Source organism: Ranitomeya variabilis, chromosome 6 (assembly GCF_051348905.1).
Source record: "Ranitomeya variabilis isolate aRanVar5 chromosome 6, aRanVar5.hap1, whole genome shotgun sequence".
Lineage (NCBI taxonomy): Eukaryota > Metazoa > Chordata > Amphibia > Anura > Dendrobatidae > Ranitomeya > Ranitomeya variabilis.
The window spans coordinates 180,628,067-180,649,070 of NC_135237.1; the positions used below are offsets into that span (position 1 = coordinate 180,628,067).

At 41.1% G+C, this 21,004-nt stretch overlaps 1 protein-coding gene across 4 annotated transcripts in view; it reads right to left on the bottom strand.

Annotated features, from left to right (window-relative positions):
- Nucleotides 1–2,470: 2,470 nt before the first annotated feature.
- BBS9 (Bardet-Biedl syndrome 9) overlaps nucleotides 2,471–21,004 on the bottom strand; it is a 594,435-nt gene continuing 575,901 nt past the window's right edge. For all 4 annotated transcript variants that reach the window (XM_077269285.1, XM_077269283.1, XM_077269284.1 and 1 more), the window contains 2 exons: nucleotides 5,889–6,111; nucleotides 2,471–3,932 (listed from right to left, as the gene is read on the bottom strand). In XM_077269285.1, coding sequence (XP_077125400.1) covers nucleotides 3,886–3,932; nucleotides 5,889–6,111 — 270 coding nt within the window. In that variant the 3' untranslated portion in view covers nucleotides 2,471–3,885. The remainder of the gene's footprint in view (nucleotides 3,933–5,888; nucleotides 6,112–21,004) is intronic.

Here is a 21,004-nt window from a genome sequence, read left to right on the forward strand (position 1 = left end):
AAAATTGATGGCGAGGTAAGCTCACCGGCATCAGGGGCTTATCTACAGCATTCTCTAATGCTGTAGATAAGCCGCCGATGTTACCTGAAAGAGGAGAAAAAGAGGTTATAATATACTCACCTGGGCGGTCCCGCTGCTGGTCCGCGGTCAAATGGGTGTCTCAGGTCCGCTCCGGCGCCTCCAATCTTCATTCCATGACGTCCTCTTCTGGTCTTCACACCGCGGCTTCGGCGCAGGCGTACTTTGTCTGCCCTGTTGAGGGCAGAGCAAAGTACTGCAGTGTGCAGGCGCTGGGCCTCTCTGACCTTACCGGCGCCTGCGCACTGCAGTACTTTGCTCTGCCCTCAACAGGGCAGACAAAGTACGCCTGCGCCGGAGCAGCGGTGCGAAGACCAGAAGAGGACGTCATGGAATGAAGATGGGAGGCGCTATACCGGACCTGAGACGCCCATCGGAGCGGGACCGCCCCTGGGTGAGTATAATCTAACGTCTTTTTCTTCTCTTTCAGGTAACATCGGCGGCTTATCTACAGCATTACAGAATGCTGTAGATAAGCCCCTGATGACGGTGAGCTTACCTCACCATCGATTTTGGGGGTGACAGGTTCGCTTTAAATGTCACTGTCAGAGATTGACAGTGGCATTTAACATGTTAACAGCTGCGGGTGGATCACGATTCTACCTGCGTCTGTTAGTTACACATGTCAACTTATAAAATCAGCTGACATATGCTGGAAAAGTTTCGGCCTCAGGGACGGAGCCTGCAGCAAACAGGGGGAGGTGACTGTGGAAAGACCTATACGACCAAGGTCGTAAGGGGTTAAAAAACCCCACTGTTATATGTTAGCAGACTAATAAATAGAAACAAAAAACACAGTAGGATAGATAGCTCAGAAATCTATCATAAATTGAGAAATCCTTAAACTGAAGATAGAAAAATAGATAACTACACACACACACACACAAAAAAAAAAATCTGACCAGCATATCTAAAGAAAGAAGCAAATGTGAACAGGTGCCAGCTGATGTGACAAAAAAACACTCCACCCATCAGACTAAGATTGGAAGGATAACACCTCCCTTTAACACCTTCACCTTAGGTTTATTCGTTTTTGAGTTTCCCCTTCTTCCCAGAGCCAGAACTTTTTTACTTTTCCATCAATATGGCCATGTGAGGGCTTGTATTTTGCAGGATGAGTTGTACTTTTGAATGACACTATTGGTTTGCCATATAGTGTACTGGAAAATGGGGAAAAAATGTGGTGAAATTGCAAAAAAAAAAGAGTGCAATTCCACAAATGTTTTAGGTTTTGCTATTTTACCATGTTCACTAAATTCTAAAACTGCCTGCCATTATAATTCTCCAGGTCATTATGAGTTTGTAGATACTAAACCCATCGGCGACCCGCAGTCATGTGACACGGGTGCCGTTGGGCGGAATTAGCGTCGCGCTTCCAGCGTAAGCATGTTAAAGAGATTGACAGCGGCATTTAATGTGTTAACAGCTGTGGGCACATATCATCTGTTCACATCAGCTGACATGTGCTGGAAAAGTTGAGGGCTCACTGCCGGAGCCTACAGCAAACAGGGGGAGCCCACCTTAGATGTAATTGCAGGTCTAAAGTAGGAAAGGGGTTAAAGGGAATCTATCACCCCCGGGACTTATATGACCTAATAACATGGCCACACATGATAGAAATGTTAAACTAGTACTACCTGTATGCCTCGTATTAACGGTCTTGTTGTTGAGAGATGTTATATTCTGTCGTTATGCTAATGATCTCCTCCACAAACGGTATGTAGACATGCACAGACACATGTTCACATTTAATACACAGACATGCAGACAAATGCAGACATACAGACATATTAGGGGTGTTTTAACATGGGGAAGCCAGAAGATCACATTCACCTTCCCCAGGCTGGCTCCTCTCCGGTGGGAAGATGGCAGTGCAGGGCTTGCTGAGGGACGTCATTTTAGTAGACACGGCTGCACACAGTGTATTTTGCAGTCACGGCAGGGTCGGCACAATTAAAGGCTAAGAGCCGGCCCGGCTGATGAAGAGACTCTACCCCCATGTCCCTTTGCCCAGTCTGCCCCTGTATCTGTCTGTTTCTTCTTTTTCTATTCTTTCAACTCTATTGTACATATTTATTTCCCCTTCAAACATGTAATAGTTGCTTTTAAAAGTGAACTACTACATTTGCATTTGTTCTTATTTTCGAGCCACCTCTTTTCTCATTGTTTACATGTATATTCAGTTGATGGCTGATTTCCATCATTACCGGAAAGTATGATAGAGCTTAGCATAGTATATATGTCAATAGTGCAGTTAAAAAGTCAGATTTTATTATCTTTGTGCCGCTCTCCTCTGTAATATAATTGCCATACAAATATCTATCATCACCTCCTGGAAATGTAATAATATATGAATGTTGCTGATTACGTATAGCATTGAAAAAAATAACACAAACACCAAACAAATATTTATTATTTATTATTTTCTACATTAAACAATAGTAAAAAATTAGAGTACAATAAAAAAATGACATGGCAATCACAGCGTTCTGTTTGACCCTATTACTTGCAGATATGCTTTGCACATACCCTGCTGTTTGTCACGGCTCTATGTAAGCAAGAAAATGGCAAGTACTGAAATTGCAGCAACTACTTACTGCAAAGAAGTCTAAGCACCGTCCTCGCATGCACGCCCAGAAAACCACTGTGTGCTACAAATGGAGGATGACTGTTTTACCGTGATCGTCCCATGAAACGATATCCATTATAAGACAGCACGTCTGGCAAATAACATATGCAGGTAATGTGCGACTTACATGCAGTACATCCTTACAGTGGATCTCTAGCAACAACTTCCTAATACAATCCTACATTATCAGTAAACTGCTGCTGGTTGCCAGTGCTCACAGTATGGCTCCAGAGTAACATGTAAACTATACATTTTCTACTTATAAAATTGGTAACTCACAATTTATTAGCAATTTGTATAGTCCTAAAAGTGATAAAACAACCCTGAAAATTCTAAATATCACTCATAGTATGATAAAATCGGGAAATAGCTGGTGACATTGGTTCCTTACTTTGACGAGTTTGTTAAGGACTGAAAAAACGTGGCTGATTTTTTCGAAATACAGCTCCAACCTGTCTAAAGGTTGTGTGTGGTAATGCAGCTCGGACCTATTCACTTAGCAGCTGGCTGTGGTTTTGATAAAATCACGGTTTATTTGCTGCGAATCTACCAGTTCTCTGAATGTTGAGCTCTAGACAACCCCGCCCACAGCACTGATTGGCAGCTTTCTGTGTTCTCTGTGAATAGGCAGAAAGCTGCCAATGAGTGGTGGGGGTGAAGTTATACAAAGCTCATTAATATGGAGAACTATGTGGCAGCAGTTATATTAGTTTTATAGTGATAATTTCCTGCTGATAAAACTGTGAATTTATCAAAACTACAACAAGCAGCCCAGTAAATGACACATTGCTGGAATCAGTGTGTCTGTCTCTACACTGCACTGCTCTCAGATTGGTGACAGATTACCATATTTTCCAAATCTTAGACAACGATTTAAGCTATTCATTTTAAAGAGAAAATATTTCAACATTGCATTTTGTAGCCAAAGGGGATTTTCCCGTAACAATCTTGTAGATGGAAATGACTGAGATTTTATTATTGAATTGTAAACGTGCTATGTAAAAAGGATGCTTACAAAATCATAAAAAATAGAGAACAAAATCAGTTTGCCATAGGTTAACTGGTATTTGCAGACCATTCGTGGATGCCCAATCCATCCTCGGGAAATCACATGCAAATCTTCATAGTTGAGATGTGGCAGACAGCAGGGATCCACAGAAGTAGCATCACTGTAGGGATTAGAATCCAGCTTCTGTATCCTTATCCGGAGGGTCCACGGATTCCCCTATTGATGCCAGAGAACAATGTTAAAACACATGACAAATCCAGATTACGACTGTGAAATTGGATTAGTATTAAGACACTACAAATACAGTAGATGAAAACTGCTATGCATTGCCCACAGACTTTGGTGAGGTCACACTAAACCTATAGGAGAATAAAAAATTAATTAAAATTAAAAACAGTAGAATGCCAATTTCTATATGTTGCTAAAAACAGATACACAACATAGGACAGGGTTAAAAGAATTCTTACTGCTCCACAGAAACATCTGAACAAGAAAACAATAAATATCTAAGGTGAACAAGTTGCTTTCCCTTGTACACTTTATTAGCGTCTACAGTCGTCCATAAAAAGAAAGTTTGGTCACCATTATAAGCGGTCAGTGAGCAAAGGGAGAAAAAGGGTTTTACTATCCCAGGAGGATGTTGACTCTCATCACGGTCGTTACTCTTTAAACATATTAAAGAGGGTATTATTTACAAGGCCTTTGACTTTTCATATTCCACTTTGCATTAGCGGAGTACGGGAAACATTCCAAAAACTCAACACGCTGTTGAGATAGTTAAGAGGCCATGAAATCAGTTCTCATATTTAACATTTCTTCAACAGAACTGGTAGGGAAGTAAAGGGACCTTACTTTACTGGCTAGTAGTTATTTTTGCTGTTTACACCTGTAAAGAGACCATGTTGAGGATGATACAGCATGTGGCAATCATGGTTTCTTCACATCCCATGTTATTTAAGGACTTCTGATTAGGATCTCTGCCGCCATTGGACATGTACATTCAAGCATATTTATCTCAGCAAACAAGTATGGCCCTGTGCTCGTCTAGCCGGCCCTCCGATAGATTTCCCACCCAATGTTTTACTAAAATGTTAGATGAAAACTGTAAACGAAACTGATACTATAATTTCCACTGGAGTCATTGCCACCTGTACATGGCATCATTTCGAGCTGTACGGCGCTCCAGCTGTTGTGCCAGACAGGCGGAGAGGTCTAGATGCTGACCGGGGGCCGAATCATAGAGTTTGATGCAACTGAGAAAACATTGGTCCCAGTGCAGTAAAATCAGCACACCATGGGAATAAAAGCCTGCTTATGTGATTATGTTTTAATTCCTAGCAGATTTAGTAAGGAGATAAAATGTAAAACATGATGCAAAGGATCCTGCGTTCACCCCTACGTCAAGTCTACTCTATAAGTATCATGTAGTTGCTATATATCTTTTTCTGCATCATGGAAGTGAGAACTAAGAGTTACATAAGTCCGGCATGAGGGCTGAACACAGACCTTTACTTAACATCCTATAGTTAAGAGCTACATGTTCGAAACCGGTAAAGTGCTTTTATCCCTAATGATCCAATGGAGCTGAAATAAAGGCTACCTTTTTTCATCTTGCTGAAGGTAGCATACTGCACTTAGAAGAGCTGTTCTTTTATTACATTATTATAAGAGTTCTTGAGGACGTAGATATTGACAATCAATCCTCAGGAGACAGATCAGTGAGGGTCCAACATGAGGCAACCACATAGATCGGCTTTTTGCAGCTCCCACATTGAACGGGAACGGCACAGCTCAATACACTGTCGGGTACTGCAGCTCAGCTCCCGTTCACTTCACAGGAAGCTGAACTGCTGCACCTGAGAATGGCCACTACACAGTTTACAGAGCTGAGCTGTTCCTCCTCTGCACACCCTTTACATCAGCCAAGGGCTGATCTGTGAGAGTGCCCCCATTGATCTGCATAGTTACATAGGTTGAAAACAGACCTAGGTCCACCAAATTCAACCTTTCTCCACTAATTATACATTTTTGTCACTAAAGCCATCAATATTACAGCTCTGGACAACCCTTTAAAAACATAACTATACATCATAATATCTAATGAACAGCATGAAATCAATCCCTTTACAGTCATGTTCACAAAAGAGTCTTCAAGATCTCAAAACCTTTTACCTGGCATGAGAAGAGAGTGCTGAGATCCAGAATCAGCACTTAAAGACAACCTGCCGCCTTTGGCCAGCCTATCACACAACAAGGTGATGTGTTTCTTCAGCTTGGATGTATCTTTTGGAATGCTCAACTGGCTGCTGAGGTTTAACGCCTGATCTTTAGAACTCTTAGATAAACACGTCCTTAAAAGATGAGATAATGCCGCATCCACTGATTCTTCCCAGCCCTGATAAAAAAGAGAAAGAAAATAAAGAAAATAAGCTCTATAGAAACTCTATGTAGGTACTAGCATTGTTTGTATCTTTTTCATATCTCCAGCAGCCTGAAAGTAAAGATAGTTTAAAATAATAAATGTTTACTGTATGTTCCATGTTCAATGTTAAATTCTAGTTTACGTTATTAATATTTTGTAGTAGGTGGAGTTCAGTCTTATTGTATACACAAAGCTGTTTTCTGTAACAGCTGATGTAGCCTTCACTTGATGGTCATTGACAGCTGGATACTTTGAATAATACAAATGTTACAAATTTGTAACATTTCTTGTGCCATAAGAGAAGCATGGACATGAATTACCATTGTGAAAAATGAGATATCTAAGATAGCAACAGCTTGGGAAGTGTGAACAATTACAAAATAATCACTACATAAGAAGTAAAGAGCAGCAAGGACTATGAGACAGCACTTTACAACACTTGGGAGACATAAGCTTCATGGTTTCTGCTTATTGTCAAGCGCATTAGTTCTCAAGGGGCAGCACATTACTTGAACAGTCTGTTACCACAATTAGTCTCTTTTACCTTATTCAACAATGGCCTATGTATTGGTCACTCCCTGACAGCTGAGTTTTATCTGGCTAGTTACCTAAAAGTTCCCGATTTTTCTTTTTCATTTACAACGCAGGCACCGGCTGATAAATACTCCCATCAGCTGCTCCTGCTGTCACTGTTATTAGCGGCAGCAGGTGACAGCTGACCGGAGGTGAACTTTATACCTTTGATTATAGCTGTGGGCTCACGCTGTCTTTTGACAGCGCAGGAACTGCGGCTGTCTGACCGGTGGTGATGATTTCACAGCTGATCCGAAGCGATGTTTGCCGTGCTGTCATGCACATGACATTGCGACAAACACCCGGTGTTTGGGCAACCAAACTCGAACAGTAAGTAAGTCTGTGTTCGGTGTCCATGCCCGAACAGTAGGTGTTCGGTACGGACGACAAACTTTACTGTTCAGGTTCGCCCATCTCTCCTCTTGGTCCATTTTCTCAGTAAGGAGATAAATGCTTTGAACAAAAAGGAAAAAAAAAAGGCATGAACCGCACATCCAAAAATCATAAGTTGATCTAAAGCCGCTAGGCAAAAATATATAACTGAATATGAGGTTTTCAGTTTAACATTCTGATCAGACTGTATGGAGCCCACTGCCACGTCACGGCAAACCTCGTAGTGGGTCCTACCGCCCTAATGGAGTGGAGCCATGCGGCGACCACCGCCACAGCGGCAATGCACCAGCAAGGCGGATGGCCTGTTGCCCCACAGCATCCATGCTGCGAGACTGTGTGGCAGCCATTGTTGCCGTGGCTTTGTGCTGGTGGGGCGGCGCGGTCTGGAGTCATGGGGGCTCAGTCTTGCAGCATGGGTGCTGTGGGGCAACAGGCCGTCCGCCCTGCTGGTGCATTGCCACTGTGGCGGTGGTTGGCACATGGCAGAGACACAGGCAGAGCTTGCTGCAGCTTCTAGCAAATTTATCTCACTCTAGTACAGAATTCACAGCCACACAGCTCAATATTCCAGTATAATGTACTCTATAATGCACTGCTGCTTCTGTATGCATGCTATAAAGAAAGAAGACCAAGGTAAAAAACAGCTGAAACAAAAAAATACAGACTGCAGATGAGAAAACTGATGAAAAATGCAGGCTACAAGTCATATAAGAAACTATGTTATTCCTCAAAGACACACACAAAACGTTATTCTGAAATGTTACCTGAAATGACAGATACAAGCACAAATACATCTAAAACATTAGCAGGTTAGTAGTTGGGAGCCAGGAGCTGAGACCCCAACTGACAACTAGAACACAGGGGCTGAGATCGTCTTTATATCGACTTACCTCTAAGGCTTGCCTGTACTGACCCAGTGGACATTAGAATTATAGAGGTACAGCGCTCAGTACCCTACTGGAGTACGTTCACAATAAAGGTCTACTAGACTAGTGAACAACAATATTACATTTTGAATAGCTGCCAATGAAAACAATTAGCAATGCTATTCTATTCTTCTTCATAGGATATACAAAATAAGCATTTTTCCCACAAAAGATATAAAAGTTGCAATGCCACATATTTTTCTTTTCTTCAGTGACACTCTCTGGAATGAATTAGACAAATCTGGACCCCGAAAACTTCTCTAGTTACCAAAAAAATAGGAAAAAGAAAGTATAAACAACTAAATACGATGGCTGTAAAAATATAAATTAATACAGGGAAAAAAATGGACAACAAAATCTATAGGAAGGATTTATTATGGCCCAACATTTAAAAACAGGATTTGTATATGGATAAATTTGGATTTGCAACTGTACTATATAGTTAGCACTCTCCTTTCTGGAATCTGTGTCTGCTGAGGCATGATGTGTTTTTACTACTACAATATATCTCTAGATTTCTTATGTCTTTTAATGACTGTCCTATAAAGTGCTGCAGCACAGGAGGAAAGACAAATTAGCACTGGAGACTGAAGAAGATGTACATTATCCATAACTGATGACCATATGGCCTAATGATATAGCATACAAGTTAGCCAAAAAAGGACCACCTACGTGTAACATTATTTTAGGTTCTATTCCAGAAATACATAAGGCTTTATAAATATATTGTAAGGAACAATATAAATGCCACAAAATACATTTTAATTACAAGCAGGGCATATTCCCACACAGGCTACTCTATAAAAACCTGTTATTTCATGTGACGTCAGATCACCCAAGGAAAATGCAAACATTGCCATTTCATCATACACTCAACAAATTCATTTCATGCACAAAATTATAAGACGTGTAAATTGTAAATGAGGTATAAACACTCTGAAATGTGGATTAGATTGGCCCAAAAAAGATTAAATACTAAGGACAAGAATTGATGTGACATTCTAAATGACCCTGACTATCATGAGGTTAATGGGTTTTTTATTACATTAATGGACTCATGAATATGTCAAAGTAAAGTGTTGTTTTACTCGTTGTACATTACATTCTCACAGTTCTGCTCACTGCCCATAGAACTGTATTGGGTCCATTTACGCATATACACATGTCTGTCCAAGTCTGCAGCTTGTCTATAGTCTATTCTGCATGGACTTGATCTTGTCTGAATGGTAGTTAAAAATTGTTTTGGTAAGTTTTTCAATATTTCCCCAAAAGTAAGGCATGTCAAGAAGAAATAACAATTTCTAATCCATTAATGTGTAGGAGGGTAGAGAATAATGCTAATTAGGGCCTCTGTCCATTCATGTGACATGAAGTGTCATGCTTGTCATGCTTGTCACCTAATTTCTTATCAAATAGAATACTGTTCTAAGTAAATCTTCCTCCATTTCATGCAATGACTGGTAAGTAGAAGTCCTAAGCTGAGTTTGAGCCCTTATTTGCCTGGTGCTCACAGCACTCACATTGTACTGCGCTAAAGTCAGACCCGGTCTGTAGCCATGACAGATACGATTAAGTGCAAAATAATAGCAGTCTAACATCACTAATGTGTGCAATTGCTGTTTTTAGCATTAAAGATTATACAAAATGGTAAAAAAAATGATGACTAGGTGTAGGCGCGTAATAGGCAACCAACAGAATCAACAGTCATGACATGCACGCTGCTAATTGGGTGTAATTGACTCATGTAATGAAAGTAGGGCCTTCTAGCTAATAGCAATGTGGAGTTCAATTAGTAAGATCATTCATTCTGTGAAGAAACAGGTGTCAATTTTGGCCCTTGTTTACAGAAGGAGGGTAGAAAATGTCCTACCTCCTGGTTTTAGCCCTTGCTTGGGTGAAAAATGGGTCGTTCCAGACATTGTACCAAAAGAGAAAGGACTGTGATCAAGAAATTGATTGGAGAGGGGAAAACAATTAAATAAGTGCAGAAAATAATTGGCTAAAAATATTTCCAAAGCTTTAAAATGGCAAACAAGACCCGAAATACCTGGTAGGAAAAGAAATACTACCATCCACATAGATCATAAAATCACATGAATGGCAAAGAAGCATCCAATATCAAAATACTGGAAGAGGTCATGTTGCCTTATGCTGAAGAAGAAATGCCCTTGAAATGGGTGTTTTAGCAGGACAACGACCCCAAACACACCAGCAAGTGGGCAAAATCCTGGTTCCAGACCAACAAGATTCATGTCATGAAGTGGCCAGCCCAATCCCCAGAGCTCAATCTGATTGAGTAATTGTGGAGGGACATCAAAAAGACTGTCTTTGATGCAAAACCTAAGAATGCAAAAGAAATGTGGAATGTAGTCGGGTAAGCTTGGGCTGGAATATCTGTTCACAGTTGTCAGATTTTACTTGACTCCATGTCTCACAGATGTAAAGCAGTTCTCAGAAATAAAGGTCAAACAACTAAATATTAGCTCAGTGATTAACGGAAAAGCAAAGTCTGTAAACACATTTCAGTTTATACTGTAAATAATTTTGAGTTTGTAAATGAAAATGCAGACACTGTTATTTTTATGAGAAGCCTATTATTCCTTTTTCTTCATTTTCAGTTTAAAAATTGATATTTTGTTCATGTTTTCATTTGGAATTGAATGTGTAGTGGAAGAAGTGAAATAAAACTGAAACTGGCCAAATAATCTGATTCGGACAGCTGGAGAGGGGCTCTAAGCTTTAGCACACATTCCTTACCCAGGTTTCCGGTCACTGATGCGACAGGGTAGCCGGTAACCTACATAAAAAGCTGTTACCTAGAGAAATGAAAATCTTCTGTTTTTGAGAACACAGAAGATTTTTAATAGGAGGCAAATTGAAAAGTTACTTGTTTTTAAAAGCACTTTGCAAATTTAACCATTTAAAACCTTGAAACTGTTATGGAAATTTGGTTTGGATAAATCTATCCCTGTGTGTGCTGTCGCCGTTCCCAATAAGACTGAGTATTTTGAGCACTCAAGGAATGAGACTGCACACCATTGTGTCAATAACATTCCATCAATACTGATGATTTATTGTACATACATAGTTTTATAATTGCATATAGAAAGGAGTGGTTAGGGGTGGTTAGTTAATTACCATATTGTCTAGCTCCTCTGTTATTGGTTATCTAAATATATATGGAATATTTTGATTAATGCACATATGAATGCTGATTAAGCAACTAAAATGTAGCTCTCTGCATCTAGGACAAAGTTGAGACATCTGATCATCACTTAATACATCTGGTACTGTTCCGCTTTTCGGGTGTCTGGAAAGTACCGAGGAACCATCTGGCCTAGCTCATGTGGTCAAGTAGAGCAATTGATTATAAACTAGCTGAGTATATATTAGCTGTGGATATATGAGTATATATGATTATAGAGGAGTATGCATGCAAGTGAGATCTACATGATATATATATATCTATCTATCACAAAACCAACTCTTTAATAAATTATTAAAAATATTGAAAATAATGGTGAGCTGGTATCTAACATATATCTAAAACATAGCAGGCACACATTTCCATATCCACTCTGCTTCTTCTTTTTTTTTACTACATGATAAAAACTGTAAAACATTAATAACTGTCAACCTGACCTTTTAAGTATTAAGCTATTATATTTTTATTATCTCTTGTCCAACTACCTACGCACTATGCACTCCTGCCTGAATGTGTACAGATCACGCTGTAAGCAAGAATGGACAGATGAAAGTACCTTCTCTTCATTACTATAGATTGTGTCAAGCTTCATTAAATAAAGAACAATCAGAATCGGACCCTACAGTTTGCTTCTCATAGTGGCTAGACAAAGTACAGAAAAAAAGCACAAACTTCTTAAACGCACTTTCTATTTGTGCCTATTAATGTTATGTTCTTGTTTAGTCTCTGTACTTTACTGTTGGCATTTTACATAAAATGTCAGTAGTTGAATAGCAGCAAGGTGCATTCTATAATGGAAAAGAAAGATGGCTCCTGATGCTGTAGAGAGTTTGCAAACAGGGAATTCGGAGACAAAGGAGTAGTTTATTTATTAGTCCTCCTTAAGCCATTGTTAATGAGAACTTTTATATGATGTGAATGTTTCTACATCTTAAGACTAATTTTGTTTTGATTCACTTACACTAATATAGATGGGCGAACCTGAACAGTAAAGTTCGATGTCCATACCAAACACTTACTGTTCGGGCATGGACACTGACTTCACGACTTTGGCGTCCCCCCGAACACCGGGTGTTTCTCGCACTGTAATGTGCATGAGAGAGCAGCAAACACTGCTTCTGATCGATGGTAAAAATATTACCGCCGGTCAGACAGCCACGGTTCCCATGCTGTCAAATAACAGCGTGACCTCCGGTCACTGGTGTTGGGCCGATGGGACTACTGATCCCATCAGCCTACGCCTGCTAATAACAGCAAGAGCAGGCTGCAGCTGATGAGAGTATTCATCAGCCAATGCCTGCGCTCTAAATAAATAATTAAAAAAAAATCGGGTAGGTTCCCTTGTATTTTTGATAACCAGCCAGGAAAAACTGACAGCTGGGGGCTCCAACTCTCAGCTGTAAGCAAGGCTGGTTATCAAGAATAGATTAAAAAAACCAGCGTGCTGTTCCCCCATTTTTGACAAATGGGGTTGGTATTCTGAGGCTGGTAAGGGGCCATTGAAATTTGCCCCCCAGCCTAAAAATAGCAGCTCACAGCCACCCAGAAAAAGCCCATCTACTAGAGGTGCTAATTCTGGCGCTTTGCCTAGCTCTTTCCATTTGCCCTGTGGCAGTGGAAAGTGGGGTTCATATTTGTGGGGTTGATGTCAACTTTGCATTGTCCGGTGACATCAAGCCCACGGCTTAGTAATGGCCTATAAGACACCTATCCATTACTATCCACATAAGACAACTATCCATTACTATTCCTATAGCTATTTTGTAAATAAACACAAAGCAAATACAAAGTATTATATTTGAAATAAGACAAATCACACTTTTCAATTTATATTTAAAAATATCAAACCCCATTTCTACTCACTTAACGCCCTTCCATTGAAGCCATGGTATTCTGCAACAATACAAAAATGAAAAAAAAAATATCCCTCACCTGTCCGTTGGTCTATCCCATGCTGTTATCCATGTCTGGGGATAAACAATTTCAATCTGGAAGTTGCCAAGATGCGACCGTCCAGGCTGAGAACCAGTAGAAAAATTAGCTGCTGTGAGCTCTGCATCAGTGACTAGTGGTGAAGTGATCAAGGTTACCACCGGTCACTGGAGCTGCATGGAATAGAGGGAAGGCTGGAGGGATGGTTGGATGAGGGAAGGATGGATAGCTGGATGGTTGAGTGATGAAGGCATGGCTAGATGTGGAATGTATGGATGGCTGGATGAGGGATGGATGGAGGGATGTATGGAGGTATGGCTGGATGGATGAGGGATGACTGGATGGATGAGGGGATGGAAGGATGAGGGACGGATGAAAGATGGATGGAGGGGTGGCTGGAATGCATAGTTTCCCAAGCCCTAATTCATCTGTGCGACATGTGCTCTTCAACATGATTGGTGGCATCATGCAACCGTTCATGCTGAGAAGTAAGGAAAAATGAACTGCAGCAAGCAGACCTCTGAACTACGGGGATCACCACTAGCACAATGAGAAAAAGTCTCACGGTGCAGCGGTAAGTTCAGCACAGTTCACTGTGAGAACTTTCTCCCGGTGAACTCACCGTTGCACAGTATACTGACATAGTAATGGAGAGGTGTCATATGTTCGGGCCCCCAATTCAAGTGAATTGGGTCTGGGTCCAGGTATTGTTTTGGTACCCAAGCCCTAACTTTTTTTTTTAACTGTTCGGTTGAACCCGCAGGACCCGAACATCCAGGAATTCTCCCATCTCTATTCACTATAGATGATTTTGTAATATTACCAAAAATCTGTGCGATAACTGTCTAGGAGGCTGTGGTTGCTGCTGTGCAAAATGTTGATTGTCCACAGAAACTTAAGAAACTGACAAACTCCATGGATGGAAGGCTTCTGACTGTTATTGAAGAGAAGGGTGGTGTCATGCTGGGTGAAGGATAATTGCACAAAAAAAGAAGAGGGAAGGGGGAGCCCAAACTCTAGGGAAGAGTGGAGTGGAGATCTCTAGGCAGATCTAATATCACCCTGTCTGCCCTAAACATCGCTATATAGGTTCTGTACCTATCGTTGAGCAGGAACCTAATCCCTGCCTGACGCTAGTGATAGGCCCTACACAGGGAGGGAATGGGGTATGCACTAGTCAGTCCCCACTAAAACTAAAGACCGAGAGTGTAGAGAGATGGGGGCACTTAGCTTTGAGAAGACCACCAAGATAATCCACCAGCAATCCTCCAAGGGTCCTCAGGGAAGACACTAACTGACTGTTAGGACTTCCAACAAGACTGAGGCAAGTATGAGCTAACACCTGCACCATGCTGCAGCAATACAACGTATTTAAACCTTCAGCACAGGTGTATGATTAGCAGAAGAAGGTGGAGGTAACTATTGGGTCCTAGAGGGAGAAGGATATTGCTCGATAAGAGATGCAAAAATCAACAAGGTGCTTGAGCTAAATGTAAAGACCTTCTACAGCTGGATCAAGGGGCATTCATCTCTGATGCTGGAACTCACATCCTCTTTTCTGGACCATAACCCCTCCAGCGCACCAAGTACTGCAGGGAATGGCGCTGAAGACGAGAATCAACAATTATCAAAATCTGGAACTCCAAATTACCATCAACAATGATTGGGGACAGTGGCAGAGGAGAGGACTCAAGAGGTTCAACATACTTTTTGAGCAGAGACCTGTAAAACACATTGAATTTTAAGAGCCTGGGGTAACTCAAGACGAAAAGCTGCAGGGTTAATGACGGCGGTTATTTTATAGGGGCCAATAAACCTAGGTCCCAGTTTTCAGGAAGGGATCTTCAACTTAATATTCCTGATAGACAACCACACAAAGTCATCACACTTAGGTCCGGACCTGGCGAGTGATTTCTGTCAGCCATATGTTTGTACCTGTCTCCCATGACCTTCTAACTACTATGAACCCCCCCGCATCACTGAAGAGAGCGACAAAGCAAAATGCTCCTCCTCAGGAAATCCCGAAGCCCCTTCCCCACTAAAAGTACCAAACTGTGGATAGAAACCATAAGCACCAAAGAAAGGGCACCTGCCGGTAGATTCTTAGTGATTATTAATAGCAAACTCGGCTAACGGTAAGTAAGATGCCCAATCCTACTGATTTTCAGAAACAAAACACCTAAGGTAGGTCTCCAAATTCTGATTAGTGCGCTTGTTCTGTTCATTTGACTGTGGATGGAAAGCAGAGGAAAAAGACAGAACTTAGCAACAAATTGGGTCACTCAATCTGACAACACAACAGAGGGAACCCTGTGAAGCTTCACAATCTCATTAACAAAAACCTGAGCACGAGTCCTGGCATTCGGAAGTGCCGGTAAAGTGATGAAATGCACCATTTTACTGAACGTATCCACAACCACCAGAACCACAGACTTGCCTGCCGATGCCTGTCGGTCAGTAATAAAATTCATGGACTAGTGTGTCCATGGTCTGATAGGAATGGGTAGTGAAAGAAGAGGACAAGACTTAGGGTACTGTCACACTCTGCAACTTTCCAACGATCACGACCAGCGATACGACCTGGCCGTGATCGTTGGAAAGTCGTTGTGTGGTCGCTGGAGAGCTGTCACACAGACCGCTCTCCAGCGACCAACGATGCCGAGGTCCCGGGTAACCAGGGTAAACATCGGGTTACTAAGCGCAGGGCCGCGCTTAGTAACCCGATGTTTACCGTGGTTACCAGCGTAAAAGTAAAAAAAAACAAACCGTACATACTCACATTCCGGTGTCCTTCAGGTCCCTTGCCATCTGCTTCCCGCTCTGACTGAGTACCGCCGTAAAGTGAAAGCAGATCACAGCGGTGACGTCACCGCTGTGATCTGCTCTTACTTTCCGGCCGGCAGTCAGTCAGAGCGGGAAGCAGACGGAAAGGGACCTGAAGGACACCGGAATGTGAGTATGTACGGTTTGTTTTTTTTTACTTTTACCCACAGGAAAACATCAGGTTACTAAGCGCGGCCCTGCGCTTAGTAACCCGATGTTTACCCTGGTTACAAGCGAACGCATCACTGGATCGCTGTCACACACAACGATCCAGCGATGACAGCGGGAGATCCAGCGACGAAATAAAGTTTCAAACGATCTGCTACGACGTACGATTCTCAGCGGGGTCCCTGATCGCAGTAGCGTGTCAGACACTGCGATATCGTATGGATATCGCTGGAACGTCACGAATCGTACCGTCGTAGCGACCAAAGTGCCACTGTGTGACAGTACCCTTACTGGTATGGGATACTTTAGAACGTGTGCAAACACTGCAAGCAGACACTTGTTCAACCACATTCCGATGCAACCCTGGCCACAAAAAAAATGAGAAACCCCTGGATGACCAGCAAGTACAAAGTTATGATGTTCCCTAATAACTTTACGGCTCAAATAAAATGGTACACATAACCACCCTGAAGGGCAAGAGGCAGGGGTGTCCCCCTGAGCCTCCAACACATCACCCTCCAGGTCAGGGTATAAGGCCAAGAAAACTTACCCCTTCTGCAAAATTGGGGCAGAGTCCTCATGGTCACCATCACCAGGGAAGCTCCGGGACAAAGCATCCGCCTTGGAGTTTTTAACTCCTGAATGGAAAGTGACCACAAAATTGAATCTAGTAAAGAACAAGGACCACCTAGCTTGTCTAGGATTGAGACATTTAGCTAATTGAAGATATGAGCGGTTTTTGTAAAAGGATGTACTGCCCCCTCCAACCAATGTCGCCATTCCTTGGGTGCCAATTTAATCGCCAAAAGCTCCCTATTACACACGACATAATTTTTCTCAGTCAAGTATAATTTTTTGGGGAAAAGAAGGTGCATGGACGCTATTTACCAGGGGACGGACCCTGAGACAACACACCCCCAACCCTCACCTCCAACGCATCCCACTTCTACGATAAAAACCGAGAAACATCCGGCTGACTGAGTATTGGTGCAATATCAAAACAACTCTTTAAGGGGGAAAAAGCCTGCTGAGCATTTGGAAAAATCAGACCCATTCCTTGTCATGTCAGTAAGGGGTTTCACCATTACTGAATAATTTTGAATAAACTTCTGGTAAAAATTATTAAAACCCAGAAAATGCCTTCAGATTCTCCAGATGGTACCAGTCGAGTACAACCCGAACCTTTTCCGGATCCATCCAAAAACTTGAAGATGACAACAGGTACCCCAAAAACTGCACCTCCTGAACGGCAAAAACACATTTCTCTAGTTTGGCATATAACTTGTTATCCCTTAATATCTGAAGCACCTGTCTCACATGCCCCGATGGGTCTGCAAATCAGGTGAATAAAGCATTCCATAACAAAGATGCAAAAATCGAGAAGGTGCTTGAGCTAAATGCAAAGAACTTCGGATCCAGGATGACTGTCTGTCACAGCTGACACACCCGTGACAGGTGGCTATATTGATAAGATCAATCCGAGGACATCAAAAAAGTCAATTTTTCAACAAAAATCTTTGTTTATTGTAGACCAGACATACAGTCAAAATTATAAATAAGATACATCCAGTATCAATATCAATATGCTGGTCAAAAATAATCATCCAAAAGGGAATCAAAACGTATGTGCACCTAATAACTGAAATCATGAATCTATGCAAAGTATACCTATGTACAAGGCAATATGATAAGAACTATCCAGATGGTGACCTCACTAACAACATCAAGAGAGAGGCAAGTGATCAATATGTGATAGATATATATGATAATCACATATGGCCATAAAAATGTCTGTCGTATGAATGACACATCCAAGGTGGATCCTATAGGATAAAGTGAGAGAACATATAGAATAAGTGAGAGAACACATAGAATTACTTGTATGGTGGTACAAGAAAGAAAGGTGGCTATATTGGTCACTAATAATTTTGTGGGGAAACGTCAAAAATGTATTTTTGTACTTTTTGAGGTTTGGTTATTATAACTTACAGATGAAAAAGAACAAATGTAATTGAAAAGTTTACATTTTTCATTTAGTTGCAAAATAGGTCTACACATTAATAGTTACCCAACAATTCAGCACACACAGATATTCTCCAAAGAAAGACAAAACCTCACTTTTATTTTCTTAAACATTCAGGCCTCAGGTTTATTAACCTTTTGAATTTACCGACAGCACTGTATTTGTTCAATAAAATTAATCATCAAAAATACAAATTACCTAATAATTGCGCATACAATATACAAGCACACGGGGCAGAACCAATGAAATCATATTGAAAGATATCTCTGTTACAAACAGTAAACTTTTTTGGCTGTTTATTACAATTTAGTCTGTCTCTTTAGTCCATCTAGTTGAATCTATAGAACAGCAAACTTTACCAAGAAACGAGGAAACAAATTTTCTTCATAAAACAGAAAAAAATCCTACTCAACACCAAAAAAAGCAATCAGTATATATAATACCCCTGAACTAACTGCATTTAAAGCAATTTAATATACAATATAGTATTACTTCTTTGCAATGTACTGTATTTGAATAGCGTTAAAGAATTGCCATCTCAGACAACTATGGTATATACAACACTATCTAGAGAATGAGGTGCTGTCTCGCACCACCATGAAAGGAAAGATGGCTGTAGCTGCAAGAATCCATTCATTCACATCGGAGTGTTCTTAAAATAGCCAGATAAGAAATTGACCTGGCACCGATTAGACATTAAAAGGGTTGTTCGACCTCTCTGTGTGACTGTAGACTTCTGAATCCCCCAGCACACGCACTGGACACTGCAAGGAGTCCACGGTTTCTGAGCTGGGAACTGCGATGATATATGCGATATGACTACTACCAGGCAGAGTCCATCTAGTGGGCGCAGCCTAGCTCCGTGCACTTGTGTAGAGAGAGGCTTTGTCCAATAAATGGCCGTGGCCACGGGACGGCTGGGTCATTAGACGGGGCACGTTGTCACGCAATACAAGTGTATAAAGCAAGGCCACTTCCACTAGACGTCTCCTGCCCAGAAGTATTCATAACGCATACATCACCGCCATTTCCAGCTCCGAAACCGGCGTATCCTCGCAGCGCGCAGTGCGTGCACTGGGGTGACTCCTAAGTCTGCAGTCACACAGAGTGAGTGCAGACTTATCAGTTTAGACCAGACAACCCCTTTAATGGTGTATACTGTTGAAATATAAAATATGTCTCCTACAGTTGGGAATTGCTTTTACTGAAGTATATTGAGTCCTCACAGCCATGTAATGAGAGCTGTGGGTAAAGGTGGACACAAACAGAAAAGAGCTCCTATGCAGAAACACCCTTTGTAGTCCAAAAGCGCATCGAAATGCACTCCCTCATGAGACCATGACAGAAGCTGCTTGCGACTTTGGAGCTGGAAGTGGGCACCCTTAGCACTTGGGCCTTTATGCTAATGCACAGGATGCACCAATGGTGTACATACACTTTGCGCTGCACTGCCAGTCGTTGTGCTTTGGAGAAAAAGGTAATTTGACTAAACATTTTAGCACACCTGAATAGTTTGTGACTAGTAGCTTTATTTTTTATTAATGGACAAATTAATAGACAACTAAATATATTGCTAAGTTTTGAACAATCGTATTTTGGCCATCTGTATTTACCATTACCATTTATTTTGGCTTGGCAATAAGTGTTGGGCAAGATATTTACCTGATCAAAAATGGCGATGTCTGATTAATAACAAAAGAATTTATATAAAAATGAATTTATAAAAAATCAACTTGGTTCAGTATACAAAGCAATGTGTATTCTAGGTTAAGAGATATAAGACACACAAAATATAGAGGCTAAATAAAATCCGTAGTCTGCTGGGTTTCTCTACGTTGTTGACTGAGAATGAAAATCCCAATGGTGTTACTTTGTTAGGATAAAGATGAATCAAAAAGCAGGAATATGGGTGGAAGAAACAAAAGATGAAAAATGCTCAGAATTACAATGTGCCAAAAGGAAACAAAGAAAAAAAGCATGTGGATCTATAAACTGAACCCATGCATCGAGTGTCGAAAACCAGGCGTTAACTATAAACTCTACCTTAAAAACTGTGCCAGATGGATTAATTTAACAACTCGATTTTACAAGATATACAGAAAAGCAGTATGGGTTTCACTTCAGTCATAGAGGAGCCTGCAGTACATTGCCAAAAATGCATTGTAGGCCCGAATGGCACTTGCAAGGGTAAATCGCACCTTTTTTTGTGGGTGACCTGCTAAAATTCATTTAGTGGAGGCCATAAAATGGAAAAGAAAAATGAAAAGGAAGGTTATCTGGTTTCACATTGGCCATAAAACTCTGTGTGCACTGTCATAACAATAATAAGGTGAAGAATTGTATATGCCAAACCGCTAGTAAGGAACCAGTAAATTCCTCTCGAGGTGTTCTGGGTGACATCATAAGCCACATGAGAAGAAGCCTGGAGTGGTCACAGCAAGTATAAGAAACTTTTTACAGTCATTTATGACCTTTCTTATTGAGTTTGGGCATACTGGGTATAGATTTTTACCTTTGTAATTTATTTCATTAATGCAATATTCTTTGCAAGCTAATAGCATGTTCAAAGACAGGACGCTCATTCTGAAGTCGAGTTATTTCCAAGAAAGTAAGATCTTTGAAGCCAGAAAATTACCAGTCCATTGCACCCTGAACCAGATGACATGTTGGCTGCTTAAAAAAAAAAATATATGTATATATATATTCCTATAATTTTACGGTGATTTGACGTCCAGGAATCCTCACTTTTCCAGAAAGGCATCGTTAATAGTGACAAATATTTTAGATGATTTTAGCAATGCAAAAACTAAAATCCAGAGGAGC